Genomic DNA, 23,744 nt, shown 5'->3' with positions numbered 1-23,744 from the left:
GTTTTCAATCGTCTTCGAAAATAAGCTGAACACAAGACCGAATCTGTCAAAAGTCGGTGTGTTGCTGAGTCTTTGTTATTATGATCTGAAACGAGTTTTCCTGAGGAATATTTTTAGTTAGTTGTAAGAAGTCGAAGAAAAAAGAAAAGAAAACCAAATCGATTTGAAATGAAGCGAGCTTTTCAGCAGTTTGTAGTCGCTGCTGCGCCAAGGTAGGCAAAATGTGATGTCATTTTGATTGTGTTACAGTTGCAATTGTTATATACGCAATATTTTCTCTATAGATTACGAAATACCCGTTGTGGACGAACAGACAGCCAATTTTACCGTACCTTTGCATCACAATCTGCCGTCGAATCGTCGACGAGTAATCAACCAAAAAATGACAAACCGAAGCTAATTTTAAGTGAAATGTGCATAAAAAAACTCAAAGAAATTTCGGAACGCGAAAGTAAAAAATATCTGCGTGTTACTGTCGATGGCGGTGGATGCTCTGGTTTCCAATACAAGTTCGATTTGGACGATAAAGTGAAGGAAGATGATGTAGTGTTTGGCGATGGTAACAGTCAAGTGGTAATTGATACGCTTTCATTGGACTATTGTGACGGTGCGACCGTAGACTATCACACCGAACTGATCAAATCGGGGTTTCGCATCCTGAACAATCCAAAAGCTGAACAAGGATGCAGCTGTGGTGCATCGTTTTCAATAAAATTTTGAAAGAAAAAATATGTAAAAAAAAATGCGTTTGCTATTGATCTAGTCGACAAATGTTGTTTTTAGACAGTAAGACATTGTATTCAGTGATTGAAATAACAAGCGAATCAAATTAGAAATTAAAATTCATTCTGTGTTTCATTTTGAACCGAAAGAATCTCTCTATGAAACGTAGATTTACAATGAATCCCCCCCTTGTCAACATGCATGTGTAGTGTACTCCAATCACTCCCATTCGAATGGAAAGAACAAAAAAAACCATCCTCTCTCATCTAATCAAACTGAGACGCGAACGAGATGAGTAGATATGTTCGCCAGATGAGCACGACGCATACGTTTGTGTGTTGTGTGTGCCGTGTTGAAGGTGTACATAAGGCGCTCGCGAGAGAGAAAGAGAGTGTGTGTATGTGCTTTGTATGCGCGAGTCTAATGTCAATGTGCTGGTGAGTATGGGTGAAAAAGAATAACTTCGTTATTGATATCAGAACGATATACTAAGCAGTACGTGGTTGTAAGGTGAATCGAGAAAAAGTGCGCTGAAGCAGGCAAACGATGTCGAATGTATTAAAATTGTTTATTTCTGCTGAAAAAGGAATAGTTTCATAGGGATAAAATTTGACCACAACTGCATTAATATCGACGACCATTTATCCATTTCATTCATCAAATAAATCGAACACATTTTTTCGCGGACACTGTGTGAAGAAAAAGAGAAGAAAAAAAAATAGTACGAGTGTAAATAAGTGAAAAAAAAATTCGAACCGTTTATGGTGCTCTTTTGATTTGTTTCGTATTTGATTTTCAGCATCAAGAATCAGTGGAAATCGAGTGTGTGTTTTTTTCATTTCTTTTTTTCACACACTCTTCGCGTATTTGCATTTTTTTTATTTCTCTCAACACACGGTGTTCAAGTGATAATCTAGTGCATTGATTTTGTCTTCGAAAAATTAATTAAGAATCATATAAGAAAAAAAATCTAATACCAAAAAGCGAAAAAGAATAAGAGAGGAAACGCAAAAGTAATAACATCGGTTCGTGTGCTTTGCTACTGCTGCGGCTGCTGGTGCTTTGGTCTCCAAATATTGTTCCATCATCGACATCACCCACATTTTTTTTTCCTTAGTGTCAGTTATAATAAAATTTGTGTGAAACTATTGCGGACTCATTTTCAGCGACGGAAAAAGCGCAAGTGAAGTGAAAGAAGAAAATTGATTGACGACAGAGAAAAGAGAAGATATCAGAATATATATATATATATATAGTGGATAGAAGTGAGATCTCACAGTCAAGAGATTATTATACATTCGAAAATTAGCAAGAAATTTGTATTCGTGAAAATGTTTACGGGAACAGTGCGGATAAAAATATGCGAAGCCTGTGGTCTGCGACCCACCGATTTTCAAAGAAGACACAATATGACATTTGGCAAGGCAGATGAGCAGCCAATCGATCCTTATGTCTCCATTGATGTAGATGAAAATCACCTTGGTAAGTTGTTCAGAGTGGATTTTTTAAGCTCAATAATACCTCATGCCTTGAAGAAAACTCAACGAACAGCACTCCAGGAATCTTGTTTCGCGAAACGGAAAAGAAAAAGATTATCCAAAAGAGTAGAAAAAAATGGGAAGCTGCTCTCATCGTACGGTGTTCGATACACACACCCCATACTATCTATCTATAAAGGGAACAATCTATTTTAGTTCGTTTCTCTTTTTTGCTCACAATTCTGGTCAATGAAATAGTGTAGCATATAGTCTGCATCTATTCCGTTGTAATGGATTTGCCAGCAATTGATTTGGCCCAGGAAATCAAAAGTTTCATTGCAAACGAATCGATAAACAAAGGAAAAGAAAAAAAAAATTCATGCAAGAGCCAAACCAAACATACGAATCCAAAATGGCATACATTTCTCATTTTTCTTGCACATCAAAACGACAAAAGCTTGAAGCTTCACAAAGCGAGTCACTCAGTTTTTTCCATGTATGGAAAATTGTAGAGAAAAGTTTTTCCATCTTCACCCATTTTCATCGATATACACAACCACATATCCAGTTAAATATGTTGAGAGAGAGCAGTACCAGTAGCAAAATTCCAACACATCGAACGCAAATCAGAACGCACACACAGACCCATCAGGCACAAACCGTGTACGAACCCACACATGAACCATTTCTATGATTATGTATGTGTGGACATTTATTTAGTCGTTCATATTCCCTTTTTTTCTCTCTCTCTCAATTGCCTTCATTCCGTTTACATTTTCCACTTTTCTCTCTCTCTCTCTCTCTTCCTCTCTCTCTCTTTCATCAGTCAGTCATTTTCTTGACGGAGTTTCTGGTTCGTAGGCGTTCAAAATCGCGTACGGTTCGAAATCGGAAAAATGCTTTGGCAGTGTGGATTACGAGGCTCGTTCGCTCGCTCGCTCGCTCTCTTGCTCTCCTGCTCTCCGTTCGTATGCATATGAAAGTATACAAAAGCATAGTTTGAGTGAAAATGTTCGCTTTTCATGTCGAAGCTAATGCCTTACAACGACATTCAAGCGATTTGCGCACACACATACACACAGGCAGAGAAAACGGTTGAGCGAGAACTGCCGAGGAAAATGCGGATGTATTGGCATGTGTATGTGTTTCGATTTGGGACGTTTTTTCTTTCTCTCTGTTCCTTACGCGTATTGGTTGCGTGTAGCGAATGCGTTATCCCTGTGCAAATATTGGTTGTTAGTTATTTTCAATTCAATCAAACAGCGACGGACCCAATTTTATTGTTGTTGTTCTGCGAATTCTCTCAGGTCCGTATTGACTTCGCATACATATTGTCGAACGTACCACGCAATTATACAATATGGAGTGGATTTTCGCACTCACACACATGCGATGCGCAATCAAACGCACACACAACTACATTGTCGTCGCTTGTACGTGTACAAACTGACCTCTTGACGAAAATTGTGTGAGGCAGAAGATAATTTTCGCACTGTGAATATAAGAGTATGTTAATGACACACTGTGTATAGGAATTTGAGCCGAATAAATAGCAAGCACTAACACAAAAGAAAAACGAGAAAGAGAAATCATGTCGAGGAAAAATTCAGCAATTTGAGAGACCAGTGAAATGTAAACCCGACTTGAAACATATGTAGACATTAATTTATTGTACATGCATTTGCACTATTCCTCAATGCAATGCAAATTTCACATTTTTCGTTGTGAAAAAGAAATATGTTGGGAAAAACAAAAGCAAAAAAAGAAATCCTGTCTCTGCCATACGTATACACTGAAGCAAGCTTGAAGTATAACACAGCACATATTATGCTTGCGCTATTCGATTACATTATAAACATGCATTTTAGATCAAATAAGAAATCAGCAGCTCTTTCATTTGATGATTCAATTCAATTGATGTGTGTTGAGATGGCATGTGGGCCAATTAAGCTATTTTACTAACAGCAATCGAGTGAACAAGAGATATTTTCACACAGTGCATGTGTCGGTGTGTAGTGTGTAGTGTATATATATATACCTACCGTTTACATGTCCATCTATCAATTACATGTGTGTGAGTGGCAAGTACTTGTCCTGCGCGAAACAAATCTAAATTCTTTCTTGTTTGCTATTCCTGCCACTCGTTGTTATTTTCATGAATTTATGCAATTTTAAAGCGTTCATTATAAATTTCAAAATGCGCGCTATTATTTACAATTGAATTCAGTCCATGGATGTTGGTCTTTTTGCACTGTAGTGCCGCTTTTCTTTTTTAAAGCATTCTAATCTTGGCGAACGAAAAACACATTAAACAAAGATCCATGGAAGCGAAGAATGGATCGGGAGAAACGTGATTGTAAATGACAGAACAGAGAATCATGTGTCTCGGGTGCAGATGCTCTGACTATGTGAATTGAATGTCAATTTCAATGAAAAGAAAACATTTTTCTGCCATGTTCATCATAATGTTAGCAGATTGAACGAAAAAAAGAGATCCTTCAGTGAACACACTCGCAAAAAAATGAAAGCACTTTGCGTGTGATGTTGAAAATTTCTTATGCGGGCTTACCAACTGGCATATCATGATAGGCAGATAGTAGACCGCAAAGTAAATTAAGTTTTTGTCGGAAATTCTGTATTCACTGTTTATGAGTCGGCTCTTATTCACGACGCAATAAATGATTGAATAGACGATAAATGGGAGTCACTCTACTCAGGGCACAAATGCGTGCCCCGTTGCCAAGTCTATAAACCATCTTCCATGCGATGAGAAATCACTTTGAAATTTTGTTATTTCATTAAAAATTTGTTTTAAAATAACAAGTTGAATATTGCGGAACGCCACAATAAAACATCGCACATGGTCTATATTGAGATGGTCAATGTATTCTCTCTGTGTCTCTCTATCCTCATTTTACCAACTACAGACGAGCCATTTAGTTGGAATCGTGGAAATCCATCTACCATGTTCGACACGTAAATAAAGCACATATATACGTTTGATGAAAATGGTGTTGTGTATGCATTTGCCACGGCTATGCAATCATTGTACGGTGAATGTGGTCGTAAGTTTATAATAATTTTTCCGACTCTTTCGCTCGGCACAATTAGAATTAGGTCATTCCGACCGCTACGTACATGTTCGTTTATTTATGATTTCTATATTGAAGTTGTTGCCGAACTAATTTTAAAACCCCATTTACATTTCCTTCGCTTCTCTCTCTGTCTCTCTCTCACTCTTTCGTCGGTGAAATGTAAATTAGGAGAGGGAAAATAAAACACTTGGAGTAGCAAAGAGGAGAAAACACAAAGCGATGAAAGTGTTTTTAAATTGAATCTGGAGTCTCAGCATTAATTTTGTTTCCTGTTTTTTGTATTCGCTTTAAATGATAAAATCGACCGCAGTTTAAGCATTCAAAACGTTGATTGTAAAGTCAATCAATCTCAATTTATGTGCACGAACGACATGCAGACATGAAGCGAACAGCGTCAAATGACAATGTTAAAAGCAACAAAAAAATGTAACAAATATTTTATAGTAAATTATTGCGAAAATCAAGTCTAATTTTAATTTCGTACTGATTGTTATCGGCTTCGATTTCATTTAAAATTTAACGGAACAGTGTAAATTAACTGTTGCTGTTAATTAAAATTGCTGTAAAATAACACTAAATCATTAATTAATTCAAACAATGACTATTTAAAGGCCGTATGCTGCCGCATTCAAAATATCCCATGGAAATTATTATAAAAATTATATTCGCTGCTGTTCGCATTCGACATGAAGTGCTGTTTTAAGTAATTACAAATAGATAAATTCAATCAATATTCATGAAAGAAAAATTTACATTTAAATTTTCGAAACTCAATTTTGAATGTAACAATTTGTTGTGTTTTTTGTACGTTCATAGACCGTTCCACGACCAAAGGAAAAACATTCGATCCGTGCTGGAATGAGATATTCATCCATGAAGTAAACAATGCAAAAAATATCGGTTTAACAGTGTTCCATGATGCCGCCATACCACCGGACGATTTTGTTGCCAATTGCACAATACCATTTGAAGATTTAGCACACCGTGATAAAGAACAGCAGGATTTTTGGGTAAGTGCTACATTTTTTTCACATCTAACGAATTCATTTTCATTGCACCTAACGGCAGGTATTGTAAGTCCAGGAGAATTGTTGCATTTGTAATAGGAATCGCTTGAATTGGGTCATAGTGTGATACATAGTATATTACCGAAATGATCGGTGTATTGTGGAGATTTTTCTCACTCATTTATAAAAAAAAATCGTCGAGGTGTGCTGTGTGTCACAAATGAGAATACGATATGCTTATCTATTTGGTTTTGTGTTGCCAAAGTGCAGCTAAAATAAACAAAGATAGCGCGTTTGCCGAATGATAAAATTATTACGATGGAGTTGTAGAGAGAGTGTTTTTTGTGTATGCTTCTGTACGGTATATCCACGAAAAATCGAAATAAGATTCATCGCATATATTTAGAAGCAAGAATAGATTGTATAATCAGGAATATCTCGCAATTCATTTTAGTTTATCTCGAATTACGCGATTCGCACATACACACACACACACCGCCAATGTTGATACAATAGGCTAATCTTCAAGTAGGTACAGTTGTTGAATCAATTTGAACGAATATAATTCAAATTTCCGTTTCGCAGAGTACAATAGCGTTATTATTATCATCGCGTGATCCACATTACCATGAATATCACATTGTTTGAACCTATCTGTGAAAATGAATAGAGACGGAAAGGGAGAAATAGAGAGAGAGAGAGAAATCATTTACCGCACAATAACAATCATTCCAACACTTTCATTTGTAGCCCATGCAATTTGCATTATGGTCCTAATTGAATGAGCTGCATTGCTAACGGACACATTTAGATCGCCGTAAATTATTACTCAACATTATAATAGAGTTTGAGAAATGACGATTTTGTCTCTGCGTTTAATTAAATAAATGAGAACAAAAATTGATAGAAATCATCAATTATTCGCTTTAATATTGCTTTCATCATTTCAGGTTGACTTAGAGCCACAAGGGAAGATCCACGTAATAGTCGAACTAAAATGGCACGGTATGTTTTAAATTCGATTTTCAATTTGTTCAAAAGCATCTTTTTGCTTCGATCGATATCAATTTAGAAGAAAAAGAACCATCTAAATTCGTTTTTTCTCTTTTTGTACAGAACAAAGCAATACACAAGGTGCAGGCGCTGTTGCAAGCACCAAAGCCCCAACCGGGGCAGAGTTCAAGGAACGTGCCGCATTCAATCGGCGACGTGGTGCTATGCGAAGACGTGTCCATCAGGTAAATCGTCATTATCTTAAAAACTAATTGGAAATTGATGATTTCCGGCATACTCAATTTTCTTGTTTGATTTTTCATGCACAGGTCAATGGGCACAAATTTATGGCAACTTTTTTGCGTCAACCCACATTCTGTTCACACTGCAAAGAATTTATTTGGTAAAAAGAACTGCTTATATGTCAATATTAGTTGTAGTATTTTATTCGCAATTTTGGCTCCGAAAATTGAATAATTGCAGTATTTTGTATTGCTTCGATGAAAACACTTGCTGACTGAATGCGCATTAAAAACGATATACTTATTTCGATTGGGCACTTGAACGTTTCGAGAAAGAAAATGCTCTTCATTGAAAGAAAAAAACAACCCGCGACATTTGCCCATCATTTGAATGTTTTCAACAAATTTGATGCTAAAAATGTAATACCCACAAGGAATTAAATTTTTTATATCAAGCCCAAAATTGGATGGAATCAATTAGCTCGTTCCGGATCATTCAAAGATTAGCATGCACTAGAGCCCACTAGAAGACATAATTTGCGCATAAATCTCTGTTGAAAGTAATTTTGTTTATTCGGACCATTGATATTCGATGTCCACTTAAAAATTGTTATTTTCATCAATGATGATAATCCGATGTGCTTTTTTCGCGATGCTATTAGCAATGTGTTACATCTACTAATTGGCTCGAAAGTATGCAAAAAGGAATAATTCTACAAGTGGAGTTCCATGTTCAATCTAAATGATGATGTTCAATTGGATTGCATCACGGCCTTGATATTTTTTTTAATTGGCCAATTGGTAATTGGGAAAAAACACAAATTTTCAGTTGTCCAAATCGCCTATATATCTTTTGGGTGAGATTGATAGTGGAGTATGTTTTTTCTCCGATTTATATTTTTGAAAAGGCGAGTATCTTTTCTGATGATTCTGTTGGCGTTAAAGTAGAGTATGTTGACGTACCGTCTAGCCATAGAACTTTGCCGAAGAAACCAAGTTGTTATCTCTTATCAGTTCCACGAAAACCGCATAAAACCGTAAAGACCCGCCAAAAATGAACATACTCGCTTTTAACCATTTTTAAGTCGAAAGAAACTTACTCTTCTCATTCACTGACTTTGTTCAGTGAAACATATACTACTCTCAATCTCACCTATAGATATGTTATGCATAAAGTTTTGCCATATTTTACAGATCAATTTCCAATTTTTTAAACGTTCAAGGAAAAAAGCAAAAGCATCCAAATCTGATACAATCGCATTGTTTCTATAATTGATGAGACCAACTTTTGTCCAGTGGTTTTAATGAAAATGTTTGCAATTTTCTTTTCTTTTTCCGTGTCAACTCTCACAGGGGTATCGGTAAGCAAGGCTACCAATGTCAAGGTATGTTCTTCAAATCGAATGAAACAATCACCATCAAAATTTGATGCACTCTTTTATTCACAACGCTTTAATTCTTTTCTTTCTATTTCTTTTATTTTTCTTTCACGTTTTGATTTAACGCTTATTCTTCATTTAACCGGTAAATTTTTTTTGTTTATCTTTCTATTTCTCTAATTTATATGTTGATATGTCCCAAAATACACTGCCGGCCAAAAGTTTGGGGCACCCATGCATTTTTCATACGAATTGACCAGTTTTAAATGTTTTTTCAAGATATTCCAGAGACAGCTAAACCCGTGAATTTTTGCATATTGTTTTGTCTACCTTTGATGAGAAAACCACGAAAGTTTCACAAAAAAAATTCATGAATAAACGAAATACAGCCATACAAGTTTGATGGTTTTTACTCTTCATACAAATGTCGTCATTTTACATACAGTAAAAACACAAATGGCTGTATTTCGTTTATTCATGAATATTTTTTGGTGAAAATTTCGTGTTTTTCTCATCAAAGGTAGACGAAACAATATGCAAAAATTCACGGGTTTGGCTGTCTCTGGAATATCTTGAAAAAACGTTTAAAACTGGTCAATTCGTATGAAAAACGCATGGGTGCCCCGAACTTTTGGCCGGCAGTGTATATATTCACACTTTATAAATCCAAATTTAAGCTAAAATACCTAGGGGAATATCACGCTCCTGAATCTTGTGAGATATTTGAAATAAACATCAATTGTATGACATATTTTCGAATATTTCGAATAAATAAATCATATTTTCGTAAATTTTGGAGATATTTGAGATTTTTCGCATTAAATCCGAATAAATACATTTAAATATCATTCAAAATCACAAATATCCACCATATTCCGCCGTATTCACAAATATCCACTATATTTCATACGACAGATTCTTAGAGATGAATTGGATTTTTTTGAAATATTTGAAATAATCTAAGCGTGATATTCCCCTAGTAAAATACATCCTCTTTACATATTATCCGTTAATCTGCATTTATCATTCAGAAATAATTGAACGTTGAACCATTTCAAAACGAAATCGTTTTTTTTTTTCAATATCGTACACGTGAATTGAAACAAGATAAACAGGATTAAATTTCATGGTTTTTTCTCTGTATCGATTTAGTAACCATTAATACAACGCAATTGATATTTATCAACACTTGTTGTTGTTGTTTTCAGTAAGAAAGTCCAATTAAATAAAAATATCTTTTTGCAAATCACCATATCATTCAATATGATAAAGCGTTTCCAATTCTAATTGAGGAGTTTTCAATGGAAATATTTTTCCACAATTATTCCTCTTGGAGTATTTTTTTGCATTAAAATCTGAAGTGGATACTAAACATATATAATACTTGCCTATTCACAATCATACCTATCGCAATTCCATGGAAATCATTTTTTTATCTTATTGTTTGCAATTGTCTTTGGTTTTTATGATACGCATTAACTCATATTTATGAAGAATTAGTCTTCTTACTGTATTATTTTGATACATTCGATGATTGCTCTCGAGTTTACCTCATTCGGTAATAAATCGAAATACATGAAATGTTTTCCATTTATCTTTCCACCGAGTTGATTTCGATAGCAATTATTTCTACTTCAATTTGTTGTATAAATAACATAAATCTCAATATTAATCCACGTGTATTTATTTAAAGTTTGTACGTGTGTTGTGCACAAGAGATGCCATCGCTCGGTGGTAACAAAATGTCCTGGCATGCGAGACGAGGTATGTAAGACGGTAATATCTCCAAATTTTTTTAAACATTCAATTCGATTCGATTCGAGGAGTCAAATTAAAATCCTGCTATTTCATTTTCAGAATTGTCAATCGAAGAACGAGTCTCAGCGTTTCAGCGTGAATATACCGCATCGTTTTCTGCCACATAACTATAAGCGCTTCACATTTTGCGATCATTGCGGTTCACTACTGGTAATAAATACCCTATGAATGCTGTTCCTATAATTACTAATAATATAATTACTTCAATAGTATGGCTTATTCAAACAAGGGCTACAATGTGAGGTCTGTAATTTAAATGTGCACAAGCGTTGCCAGAAAAATGTTGCCAACAATTGTGGCATCAATACCAAGGAGATGGCGGAAATTTTGAACGAAATCGGCATATTACCCGATAAACAAGGCCTACCAAGAAGTTCAAAGTATTTGAATAAAGCTGCCAGCGAAGCGACTGGTGGGTCGTCAACCGCATCCTCGGATTTCGGCTCATCAAGCGAAGCGGATGAATCGAAAGATGATGCCAAATCGCCGAATGCAAGCAGCAAAAGTAAGAGTGCCAGAAATTTGTCGAGTCTCAGCACTGCCCTACCCATCGGTGATAAAGGTAAAGTGGGCCTTAATGATTTCAACTTTATCAAAGTACTGGGAAAAGGTTCATTCGGCAAAGTAATGCTGGCCGAAAAGAAGGGCACCGAAGAGGTGTACGCCGTCAAAGTGTTGAAAAAGGATGCCATCATCCAGGACGATGACGTCGATTGCACCATGACAGAGAAACGTATTCTGGCCCTAGCTGCAAAACATCCATTCTTAACGGCATTACATTCATGCTTTCAAACACCCGATCGCCTATTTTTTGTTATGGAATATGTCAACGGTGGTGATCTCATGTTCCAAATTCAACGTGCACGCAAATTTGACGAAAGTCGTGCCGCATTCTATGCCGCCGAAGTGACACTTGCACTTCAATTCCTACATCGTCACGGAGTCGTTTATCGTGATTTAAAATTGGATAATATCCTACTCGATCAGGAGGGCCATTGCAAACTGGCCGATTTTGGCATGTGCAAGGTAAGAAAATGACACATTTGAATTTAAATGTGAAAAAAGTTGAATTTATCGAAAATACGTTCTTTTCTTTCCACAGGAGGGAATTATTGATGGAATTTTGACATCGACATTTTGCGGTACACCCGATTATATTGCGCCAGAAATTCTTCAAGAATTAGAATATGGCCCATCGGTCGATTGGTGGGCACTCGGCGTGCTTATGTATGAAATGATGGCTGGTCAGCCACCATTCGAAGCCGATAACGAAGACGATTTATTTGAATCAATTCTTCACGATGACGTTCTTTATCCAGTTTGGTTGAGCCGCGAAGCAGTATCAATACTGAAAGGTATTGAATCGATTTCAATTTCACTATCACTGTTTTTATCACTTCTTTCGATTAACAATCCAATAATAATCATGCTCTTCCTGTTTTACGTTTTCAGGCTTTATGACAAAAAATCCGGCACGTCGATTGGGATGCTCTGGAAATGAGTCACAAATCAGAGGTCATGCATTTTTCAAGGATCTCGATTGGGAAGCATTGGAATTGCGTCGTGTCAAACCACCATTCCGGCCTAGAGTGGTACGTATCGATTGCTCAAAGCAATTGAGCAACCAATTTGATCAAAGAAGCTAATGCTTGTGTTTGTGTTTGAATTACAGAAAAGCCCTAAAGATGCATTGAATTTCGATACGGAATTCACGAAAGAGGAACCAGTATTGACTCCGGTACCAAACGATGTGATACGTTGCATCAATCAAGACGAATTCGCTGGATTTTCATTTGTTAATAAGAACTTTGGCCCAGAGCGAAAGATCTGTTAATTTCCTTCGAATAAAAAAGAGTTTGTGCGATCCATGTTGATTCAGGAGAAGGGAAATTAGGCCCGAGTTGTGTTAATGGGACAAAAAGTGTAATATTTATTTTAGTCAAAGAAAGTGAGAAATTAAGCATGCAAATGCAGTGCATGCATTTTGATATTAAACAAGCATCTGTGGAACAGATTGCGCTAAACCAAAATACACCACCCACACAAGTGGCGCTGATACGCGCAAGAATTTCTTTTAAAGCCAGTCGGCAAGATTTTTTTTTTTGGAAACTAAATTTATTTTACTATGTAAAGTAACGGCTGAACAGAAAAACAAAAGCTGATCAAAGTATTTTTTTTTTGAAATTCCGAATCTTTATTCGTTTTTTCTTAGTATTAAAACAATCATTTATATCTGTTTTTTTGCCATTTTCTTCTGTCATACACATTGATTTTAGAGAAAGTCTGAAAGCCGTGAATTTGATTTGTGATCAATGTTGAACATTTACAATTTCATTATTTATGCAATGTAATTGCAGATAAATTTATTATTATTGTAAATTCTATCGTTAGAACACTCGAATCCAAATGCCATACACATATATGAAAAGATGTTACAACACTAACGGAAGTAGTCAATTTCTGTTTTTGTTTTTTTTTTTAATTCTAGTTTTCTTTTCCTCATCATCATTCGAACATTTATTGAGATTATTGTATTGTAAAAAGAGGAGATTTTTCATGTCTAAATATTTATTGTTGTTAAAAGAAAATGTTAATTTATTTTATTTTTTGTGGTGCGTGTTTCTTCTGTTTTTGTTTTTATTCCGCTAAAATGGTGATCGCATTGATACATACCGTTGTCAACTGTCCTTTCCAAAATGTGGGAATTAAATAGAAAATGACGTCCCAAAACAACAAACAAACCAGATTGGATAAAACAATCTATGCATAATATAAATAAAACAGAATACAGAATCCTATTATAATTGTTAGAATAAATGCATAGACATGTGTTTGTTGAAAATGTATTTTGTCTCTATGTAAATATGATGGGAAAACGGTAGCATTTAATATGATCTATATATTTTGTGTTGAAAAAGAAACAACTGATTCAACACGAAACTGGATGGCAGTTCGTCTCTTAAATGAGAAACAAATCCTTTTCAAACTGCTTTCCTTGGATTAAATCTCCAAAATAGAAGAAAAAAAAATCACACAGAAACGCACATAAATACGACTAGATGATTTAAATAAAAACAAGATGAAACAAATTTTTATAGGATACAACAAATTAAATGCATGAAACCAGCGGTGTAAAACATACATACAAATACACTCACTCACTCAACCATCTATCCTCTTTCTGACGACGAAACATGTTTTCAATAACATATAACCGTACCTCTCTCTCTATGGCCGTATTAATTTTGTTGTACATAACTTTACCCGGCAGAAAAATAAACATAATCCATGTTTATTTTTACGGAATATGAGAACGAAAATCATCAAATTCATTGAATGATCATCAAAAAACATTGAGAAAAAAAAATGATCACAATTTTCCCAGTATTATTGTTGTCAATTTATATGCGCATTTTTTCGTATTAATCATATTCCGTTGTCGCAAAAATAGCAACAAAATGAAAAAAAAGAACATTTACGGTTTATAATAGAAAAAAAACATGCTCGAATGACATGCTTCAGCATAAACATTTCCAAGGCATAAATAAAAACAAAATGTCCCATTTTTTTTGTCATAACTGGAGAAACGGGTATATAATCGACCCATCAATAATACAAATTGTCACAAACGTTGATATATTTCACATTGCGAAAGAGAATGGATACATGGAGAGTGAACACATCACCGTTGTAAAACAGTTGAACGAATGATGAATCAAACTTAGTATTAATTACAAATTCGAGAAAAAAAACAACAACAACAACCAAACCAAACAAAAAAAAAAATGAAGAAATTTAACTTAGAAATTTAATGGCGTCTAAACGAATAAAAGTATGAACAAAGGGGTAAAACCAACTATATTTAAATTATATTTCAAGAAAAAAGGAAAAAAACAAATTATGAACAAATGATATTTGAAAATATAGAGGTGGTAATCTGCCAAAACCAGAATAAATATTAAAAGAGAGAAAAAAAACAAAATGGAAAAAAGAAATCTAGTCAATAACTGTAATAGACGTGATGAATGACTTTTTTGTTCATAAAGTTGAAATGGAGAAAAAAAAAACATTTTCGTTTAACAAAATACACCCACACAATTTTCTAGTAATAGTAATTGCTAGCAAATATAGTAACATTAACGATGATGATGAATATTATTATATTTAAAAAAAAATGGATCCAAAAAACTATATCTATCGCAAGTACAGTAGTCATAACTGAAAACAAAGTGGATATCTATATTTAGAACTATATATTGTAGCTAATAAGATGGAGAATATGAAGATTTTCACTGGTATCATTTATCCACAAAACAAACACAGTTTACAGCTTTGACAATGATTTATGAAAATTCGAATTCTATATAACAGAGCTCCCATTTTGTATACGAATATATATGTGCATCCACTGCTTACCTGTTATGCATACTATGCATTGCGTGGATAATAATAGCGGTGCCTATTTTAAGATTAGCAACCATTGACTTTAGTCACATTTACCACTCATGACTTTTCAAGTTTTGTGACTGTTTGACGTTGGAACAAATCGCCCAAGTGCGAAAAAAAACCCAAAGAACTACCGAAAATAACAAAGCGTCCAAAATCAAAACCTAAAAAGTCACAAGCTGAAAAAGGACTTGAGTCAATTGTTAATATTTCAATATTTCCTATACATAGCCACCATGCACCATGGCGTCGCGATTATTATATTCGTATACAAAATGTGAGCTCTGCTCTAAAATAAAACTTGGGTGAGATATCGTTTAAATCTACCAAAAATTGAATTAAGTACACAGTTTCAAATGAAATCTCGTCTGATTTTTACATGTCATTCTATTGTGCACAACTATTTGTTATGTTAAGGCTGAATTGAAAGGAGAAAACAGCTACATCTGATTGAATGCGTTATTTCGTATTTGACTTTTCTTTCAACGTCCAAAATACCACCGTAGATTCAACATCAAGAGTTGAATCTGCATGAATTGCATTGAAATTCATCATTTTGGCAAATCATTCTGAATGATATAGAAGAAATCGGAGATTTTTTCCTCCCAATTTTCCGTAAAATAGATATAGCATTCACGGAATAAACTGTGCTAATCCGGATTGGAAGAGGTTCGTTGAAATTGATTTTTTCCCAGAAAAATAGAATCGATTGCGCCTCATCGACCTGATGAGTGTATTAAAAATATTCTGACGATGTATTTCCGTTGAGTGCACGCTTGATAAATGGTTTGAATGTCTAAATCCCCATTTCTCCATGAATGAACACTTAGAATATTTTATGATATGTTGCATTTGTTATTTGTATGACCGATGCGAAGAAGATCAGAATTCCTTTTCCAAAAGCTTTGAATGAATGTAAACAAAAAGCGAGATGAATGTTTTGCTTGAGACGGTCAATCAAAACTGATGTGAAAAGTATGGAGATTGTCGTTTCTTTTTTTTTAATTTCAGACAGTATTGCACCGAAAAGAAAATACCGTTTCTTTGCTGAGGAAAACTTAGAAAACGTATTCAAATAAATATGATAAAATATTAGATTATAGATAGGTGAATATAACCTAAAAAAAACAATAGATAACAATTGAAGTCGTTAGAAATGATATGCATTTTGATGCGAATGAAAAGCAACATTGTTTTTTTGGCACTGTGTCAACAAACAAATACACTCAACAATTTCGATATTCAATTCTAAAGTTACAATTTGATATGGAGATTATAAAACTATTTAACAAAAGAGAAACAAAATGAAGGAAAGGAACTAGTTAGTATGCTAAAGTAATGCTTAAAATTATGTTCCTGTAGTGCTCTATATCTCCGTTGACCATAGTGAAATGATATGAATATTAGAACCACGTATATAAATAATAATACAATAATAACGAAATAGAAATGGCCAGGCTATTAGCAACAAAAAAAGAGCATACAAAATGATGTATTCATATCCAACATTCTGAAACAATATATATCCATAGAACCGCACAATATTTCAAATGAAATACACATACTCGATCACACCCGATGCGAATAATATATAATATTTTCGTTCATTTTTCGGATCGCGACCACCAATTTTATTTATGTGCCAACATCAATGGAATCAATCAGCATATTTATTGACACACACAAACACACATACACAGACACACACACACACAAAAGCGGTGATATATTTTTAAATATATATAAACGTTAATCTTGCTCTCATTTTTGTCAGCTGTAGAATACCCATTTATGGGAAGAGGCGATGGGAATAATGATAGTTTTGAAAACGAGTTAAAAACTCAACACAATATTCGGGGTGGTTTTGTCTCTCGGCCAATAATAAATATGTTATGGAAGAATAAAAAAGAACTTTAAACAAATGTTTGATAGTAAAATGAAAAAAAAAAATTACCACAAAATCTAAATGTAAACGAAGAAAAACACTGCAAATGAAACAATATGAATGTTCGTCATGGGGCATAGTAGTTTCTAAATGTTTACAGTTTGCGATAATGCGAATTTCGTCTTTAAATCTAACGTCATTACCTTTAGTCGATTTAGAAGGAAAAACCAACCAAACAAAAAGTAACCAAAAAAACACGAAATCATTTCGCCTACTTTTATAACCTCTCCTGATTACAAATTTGCACCCTTTCATCGAATAGCACCAAATGTGTGATTTAGTTGTTGAAAATTGCTTGAAACTTGAATCCAGTATAACCGCACAAATCAGCACAAAAAATATTGCGTTTGGCCGTTTGATGGTGGATTCATTCGCGCAAATGTGCAAAATTTATTTTTCCTCTTGCGAAATTCATCAATATCAATGAAAAACATTTCCATCCATATCGTTCTCTCTGGAGTATAAAATGATGGCATTTTGCGTTCTTACAACTGTTTAACCATTTATCAATAATATTACTTTTTACACCTTTCAATTCACGACATCAAGCGTTTACACATTCGACAACTAAGATAGCAGAAAAAGTTGACGAAATGGTCACATTTAAACATAAATTGTTAACAAAGATGATGAAACAGTTGTAAAACTGCGAAATATTTCATAAAATACAATATTTCCGATGAAACTCCCCCGCAGAACGAAACATTTTGCCGAACAGCAAAGAGAAAACAAATAGTGCAAAAAGTGTATTTTTAACACATGAAAATATAGTTATTTTTTATATTGTACGGGTAAAGAAAATATCTTGCTTGCGAGTCAAACTCTGGCAAATACAAAATCCTAGTCAATTCATGAAAGCACGAAACAAGTCGCATTCTGTTCATTCATATTAGCACATCTGAATAGTAGCAAATGGTTAGATCTGTTTTTTTTTCGTTTTCTTTCTGCAGTGCGAATAAAGCAAAACAAAGCTACTATAACATTAAATTGCTAGCCGAATTAGTCGAAGCTATAGTCAATCAAAATGCTCGTTCAACTGAAAAACAAAACAAACAAAACAATATAAAATAACATTTCAGTTTGATACACGCAAAATATTCTTCTTTTTATTTTCTTTCTTCTGATCATTCATCATGCTATTGTGCTAAATTAACTCATAATATTTGTTTTTAAATAAGGAATATGGAAGAAACAAGAAGAAAATGGTCCAAAAATATATGAACCCAAAGATGAAATAAAAAAAGATAATATTTTCAAAATGAGAGAATTTAATCAAATGAAATTATGAACAAAATAAAAAAAAAAACAAAGATCTAGTTGATGTTTCCAAGTCAAACTAAAAAATACTGTGAAGTATTTAGATGTGTGAGAGTAAATTAATACAAACAATGAAAAAAACTAAAATCATCCAAAAGTTATTAGAACACACAAATAAACCTAAGCTCTAGAAATGTATTTAACACTAAATGAAAACATTAGTTAAGCATTGTGTAAAAACCAAAAATGATCTGTCTAATTGGTGAATTATAAAGAAATTAATAATACAATTAAAGATGAGATGTGAATGTTAAATAAATGAGGAAATATTATATTGAAAGAAATGCACGGTGTTTCATTATTTTTCATTTAACCTGTTGAAACAAATTTATAGAACGGGCGACGAACAGTTCACAAAAAGTTTCAAATAAAGATGAGTTTACCACCAATCGTTCAAATCTGCGCCTCAAACACTCACAGAAGGCTCAGAAAATGAAAAAAAGAACATGTTAGTGCATGTATTTCGGCTATGTTAAACCTACTACCACTTGTTCTTGTGAAAAAATGAAGAAGGTGTACGGTGGGTGCACACAGCTCAGTTTGATAAGCAAAGCATCGTACACGAGCATCGTAGCTCTTATTGAAATGAGTTGTGAACTGAAGGTGCGATTCTTCTTCTTTGATTCAAAATAGAGTGAATTTATAAATATTTATAGCTAACATTGATTATTACTTTCTTGCATATCATCATCAATCATCATTATAATTCACTTTTTTTTTGGTCACATATCTGTAAATGTTTGAAGTATAGGTGCAGGTTTTTCGTTTTTTGAACTTTTTCAACTGTGAAGTTCGCGACGAGAAGTAGCATGTTTCTTCAGAGATTTTAGTTGTAAAGTCATTGGATTGGGCACATGAAATACTGTATGAGAATCGAAAAAAAAAATTTACTTTTTTTTTTCGATTTTTGCCTGTTTCCGATCGTCTAAATGGGAAGTTTGTATGAAAACCTCGGAGCGCCGGTGTTTTACCCGTATTGTTATACACATCAACAAAGCAGTCTGCTTCACCGTAGAAAAGAAGTGCGCAGTAAGGGAACAAGAACGTACGTGTTTTGGCAACGTGGCTTCACTAGTGATTATGAATGAACGTAATTTCTCGCTACATTTCTCATTACAGGCAAAAATCGAAAAAAAAGTTAAATTTTTTTTTTCGATTCTCATACAGTATTTCATGTGCCCAATCCAATGGTGTTATCGGCACATCGAAATTCGCGCTCCTTATCACTTAATTTTCACTCCGAAGCCAAATCACAACCAAAACCACCATTACAATGAATCCATCATTCCAATGGGCTTGAAAGTGTATCGAACATTTTTGCTTCAATTAAAGTGAAACACGATTTCTATAGTCCACAGATATTTTACGATTCACTTACAAGCGACCAGAATTTATGTTGCACTTTTAAAAATCAAGAATATTGTGTTACGGTTATCCATAAGTGGTTCAACTTTAGTCATTTTTATTCTCGACCACTCAATTATTCTACAGCAAACGATTCCCATTTGAAGTTTGAAACTTCGAAACTAACAGCGACATGTAACGAAAATCCGTTACAACACCCATTCGCCATATTGACAAGTGACAAGTGTGCTGTTGTTTCAAATTTCAAGTGGGAATCGTTTGCAGTGAAATAATTGTAGTTTTCCTAAGTTTTATTGATGCAAATAAAATATTTTTTATAAACTTTGTTGTGAGAAATTGAATTTACAACTTTTTTCTACATTTTTTTTATTATAAAATATTTTTGGATTATTTTTTTTTTATAAAAAAGTCAGATTCATAACGGTTTTCTTTGAAGCGCTGAAAGCACTGAGAACTTTTTTTTTGGTTCAATATCAAGCGACTAAAACGATACCTAGCGGATATGCTAGCCCTTTAATTTTTATGATAAAATTTGCAATGGTCTTTGTTGAAAGTTGGTTCTATGAAATAGAAAATGGTTACACACTTCCCAATTGAAATTTTTGCAACCTGAAGAAAGCCCAGCATTCGTTAGCGTAATTGTGTAGGCGCTGCCCCACCTTTTCATGTGCATCAAGTATAGCATGCATTTTGATTGGGAACTAAGAAAATACTGTTGATTAAAAAAAATTGAGATGTTTGTGCTTCAATATTTTTTTTCGATTTATATTTTTGAAAAGGCGAGTATGTTTTCTGATGATTCTGTTGGCGTTAAAGTAGAGTATGTTGGCATACCGTCTAGCCTCCACGGTTTTCACGGTTTCCGCGCAACTGATAAGAGATAACAACATGGTGTCTCCGGCAAAGTTGTAGCACTCAAGATCCTCTATAACTTTGATGAGGACAGTTTTTCTCTTATCTCTGATCAGTTTCGCGCAAATCGCGCAAATCGCGCAATTAAAAGAGCAAAATTTATATGGAACTTTTTTTCTTCTCATCATTTTTCGCGCTTTTCGTGAAACTGAGCAGAGAAAAGATATAAATGTCTTCAGCTTAGTTTCAGAAGACCTTGAATTCTACAACTTTGCCCAACAACTTAGTCTTGTTATCTTCTATCAGTTCCACGAAAACCGCAAAAAACCGTGACAACCCGAAAAAAATGAACATACTCACCTTTAACCATTTTTAAGTCGAAAAAAACTTACTCTTCTTTTTCATAATAAAATGAGTGAAACATACACTGCTAGGGCTTTTTTTAACACTCGAACGTTCACCTGGGTCTGGCCAGACCTTTTTCGTTTTTGCTCATTAATTCAACATATTTCTAATTTAGCTTGCGACTTGAGCTCCGAGTTACCTGCCTTAAATTTCATTGGCTATCGATCTAGCAAAAAAAAAGTGGAGTGAATAGAAGAATGAATTACATACACTATGACAATGTAAGCAATGTTACCGAATAATAATGCAAATTAATCAAAAAACTTTGAGCGGCCGATAGCACTTGCATGTGAATGATCGGTCACTCACCAGTCTTCGCTTGAACATCAAATAAGGAACACCAACGAACCTATATGGACAAAAATTGTAGTAGTTTACCAACTTTGCAACTTTGCTGAAGACAGATATACTTATCTCTTATCATTCTCGTGAAGAATGAGATGGAACGCATACCTTATTTCCATACAAATGTATAGGAGTCAAGCCAGACACGAGGTGAGCGTTCGAAGGTTTTAAAATGGGTGACTCTACGAGGGTTAAGTCGTCCAGAAGTATCGCTAACTTACTAAATTTACTTTTTGGAAGTTATGATTAGCCTATGCTGAATATCGAATGGACGTCATTAGCAGGAAGCGTGCTATATTTGGGCGTATGCTTTTTATTGTGTATCCATTCGACACACTTTGTTTTGAAGACTCCACAATTCGATTCATTTGAAAGTCGACCGATTTCAAGACAACAATATTTGGTAACCAAAAAACTCATTCAGATTAAAATGTTTTTGATTTGTTTTGCTTCGAAGTTTATTTCGATAGCTGTTATTTCTACTTTACCCATTAGTGCCGGGAGCATTATTTTTCGAAAAATTCTTGAATTTTTTTTAAGTTTTACTTAAACACAAACAAAATACGAAAATGTCTATTCAATCTTAGGTTTTTTTTATCAAGATTAATATCTATAGTTTAAAATAATGATGCGAAAGATGGAAAATTTATGACATTTTCCGAAGAAAATCGCGATTTTTCACCACACCTTTTTTTTTTTACTATAAATCCAAAAAAATGCCACAAAAGAAGATTTTTTGACAATTTTTCTTTGCAGTCTCAATTATGGCATTAGACGACATGTTTCTATGCTCGCGTAAATTTGAAACTCCGTTTCAAAAGAAAATAATAGCCAAATGTTTGGAAATTTTCCGATTAATTCCCGTGTGTTGACCCCCCAAATTTGTTTTGCCCAAATTCAACATGCGACATTTTTTTGGTATCGAATTACATGGTATCAACTATGTATTTTATGACAGTGTCAATCTTTCTCTTTTAAATGAACATTATTTTATAAGAAAAAAATTAAGTTTGTCAGAGTTGGTAGCACCCCGCGCGAACATTTGTCGGTTGATGCCATATGGCATCGTCGGCGCTAATGGGTTAAATTTATATACAACAGCATAGATCTATTAATCCATGATTTTATTTACAGTTGGCTCATGATTCCTCAACAGTTTATAGCATCAATATGTTGGCCTCAATTGTTGAAAATATCGAAAAACATATCCGAGTATAATCATTATCAATGAAAATGATTCCGAAGACATATATTCGTGATTACAAAAATGTAAATTGATTGGAAGTCTTTACTAAGTCCAATGGATACATTACAAAAATGGTTTGAATTCTCTCATAAAAACCCATAGACTTAACCCTCTAATGCATATATTTTATACAGAGCTGGGAATTTTTTTCCATGCTTATTTTACCTCATAAGCACTTAAAAAAATATTCATAATCTGGTATAATTCTGGAATTATCAATAAATCGCAAAAATCAAAATGGTCTTATAAGTACAGTCATGCATTTACGACCAATATGGAAATTTCGAAGTATATGAACAAACCGAATTTGCATAGCTGTACTTATAAGAACAGCTTGCAAATTGAGTGATGTTGACATCGGAATTCGTGAATATCATTTTTTCTGGATTATTTGTGATAAAAATAGGTTAAAATAAAATGAAAATAAAATTCCACATTAAACCAAGCACACAAAATATCAAACAAAAAGAAATCCAAATTGCATGGCTGTACTTATAAGAACAGTATGCAAATTGACGGACAAATGTTGCACAATTGTAAAAAATCAACAGGACACGAAACGAAAATAATTTATTTTTACGGAAACGTCGTTTTCTTGTACAAATGTTGTTATAACTTGACACTGGTTGACCGCACACAAAATTTTTATGAGAAAGAAATGTGCGCTAGTGTTCTCCAACGAAAACTGTCATACATTATTTTGTGACATAATCAATGATTCGCATTATAGAAAGGTTTAAATGAACCAACCTTATAAGTTCACGTATGCACTAGAGGGTTAAGACCGCACAAAAATAAACAAAAAGTTTTTCATCTTATTGCGTCATTGAATGCAAATACTTGTCAGAATAGATGACGCGATATTATATATCACATATTCTATACGTTGTGAGCAGTACAGGTACGATGTTATGCTCAATATTCTATTATACGTCTAATTGACTTTGCACTCCTTCGTAAGCCACACGGATAAGTGCATCGATTACAACCATTAATGCAAATCGTTTTATACGAATCACTTGAACGAAGCGTGTCTGACTCGTGCCGGCAGTTGCTATGATTGATTTCATTGAGAGAGTCCAATTAAT

The 23,744-nt window shown here is 34.0% G+C and overlaps 3 protein-coding genes across 14 annotated transcripts in view; 2 read left to right on the top strand and 1 right to left on the bottom strand.

Moving 5' to 3' along the window:
* The first annotated feature begins 14 nt into the window (after positions 1 to 14).
* On the top strand, positions 15 to 842 carry LOC129567357 (iron-sulfur cluster assembly 2 homolog, mitochondrial). The gene is made up of 2 exons (XM_055444175.1): positions 15 to 212; positions 285 to 842. Exons 1-2 carry the CDS (start codon positions 169 to 171, stop codon positions 718 to 720), a joined length of 480 nt encoding a protein of 159 aa, XP_055300150.1. The 5' UTR covers positions 15 to 168; the 3' UTR covers positions 721 to 842.
* A 14-nt stretch (positions 843 to 856) lies between these two features.
* Positions 857 to 13,577, top strand: LOC129567281 (protein kinase C). 12 transcript variants are annotated; one of them, XM_055444006.1, is made up of 13 exons: positions 857 to 1,160; positions 1,841 to 2,205; positions 6,113 to 6,306; positions 7,254 to 7,308; positions 7,420 to 7,541; positions 7,626 to 7,699; positions 8,892 to 8,923; positions 10,611 to 10,681; positions 10,775 to 10,885; positions 10,946 to 11,761; positions 11,838 to 12,090; positions 12,188 to 12,327; positions 12,408 to 13,577. In XM_055444006.1, the coding sequence occupies exons 2-13, from the start codon at positions 2,055 to 2,057 to the stop codon at positions 12,567 to 12,569; spliced, it is 2,181 nt and encodes a 726-aa protein (XP_055299981.1). In that variant the 5' UTR covers positions 857 to 1,160; positions 1,841 to 2,054; the 3' UTR covers positions 12,570 to 13,577. The 12 variants fall into 12 exon arrangements, with proteins under 12 accessions (XP_055299981.1, XP_055299961.1, XP_055299991.1 ...); XM_055443986.1 differs by having other exon boundaries at positions 945 to 1,160; positions 10,611 to 10,693; XM_055444016.1 differs by having other exon boundaries at positions 945 to 1,278; positions 1,890 to 2,205.
* LOC129567343 (protein Rae1) overlaps positions 10,234 to 23,744 on the bottom strand; it is a 124,561-nt gene continuing 111,050 nt past the window's right edge. The window contains exon 6 of the mRNA XM_055444148.1: positions 10,234 to 10,244. The gene's annotated coding sequence lies outside the window, so the exon portion shown is untranslated. The remainder of the gene's footprint in view (positions 10,245 to 23,744) is intronic.

This window comes from Sitodiplosis mosellana, unplaced genomic scaffold, assembly GCF_009176505.1.
Source record: "Sitodiplosis mosellana isolate CC-2019 unplaced genomic scaffold, AAFC_SMos_1.0 Smas_scaffold_1, whole genome shotgun sequence".
In the NCBI taxonomy this organism is placed as follows: Eukaryota; Metazoa; Arthropoda; class Insecta; order Diptera; family Cecidomyiidae; genus Sitodiplosis; species Sitodiplosis mosellana.
The sequence above is the reverse complement of the archived record's forward strand: the minus strand, read 5'-3'. Positions and strand labels throughout refer to the sequence as shown.

Excerpts from the sequence above, each read along its gene's own strand:
- LOC129567357 (XM_055444175.1), top strand. The coding sequence starts at position 169 with ATGAAGCGAGCTTTTCAGCAGTTTGTAGTCGCTGCTGCGCCAAG. Across the intron at positions 213-284 it reads GTAGTCGCTGCTGCGCCAAG|ATTACGAAATACCCGTTGTG; the intron begins GTAGGCAAAATG and ends TTTTCTCTATAG.
- LOC129567281 (XM_055443986.1), top strand. The coding sequence starts at position 2,055 with ATGTTTACGGGAACAGTGCGGATAAAAATATGCGAAGCCTGTGGTCTG. Across the intron at positions 7,542-7,625 it reads TGCGAAGACGTGTCCATCAG|GTCAATGGGCACAAATTTAT; the intron begins GTAAATCGTCAT and ends TTTCATGCACAG. Across the intron at positions 7,700-8,891 it reads CACTGCAAAGAATTTATTTG|GGGTATCGGTAAGCAAGGCT; the intron begins GTAAAAAGAACT and ends CAACTCTCACAG.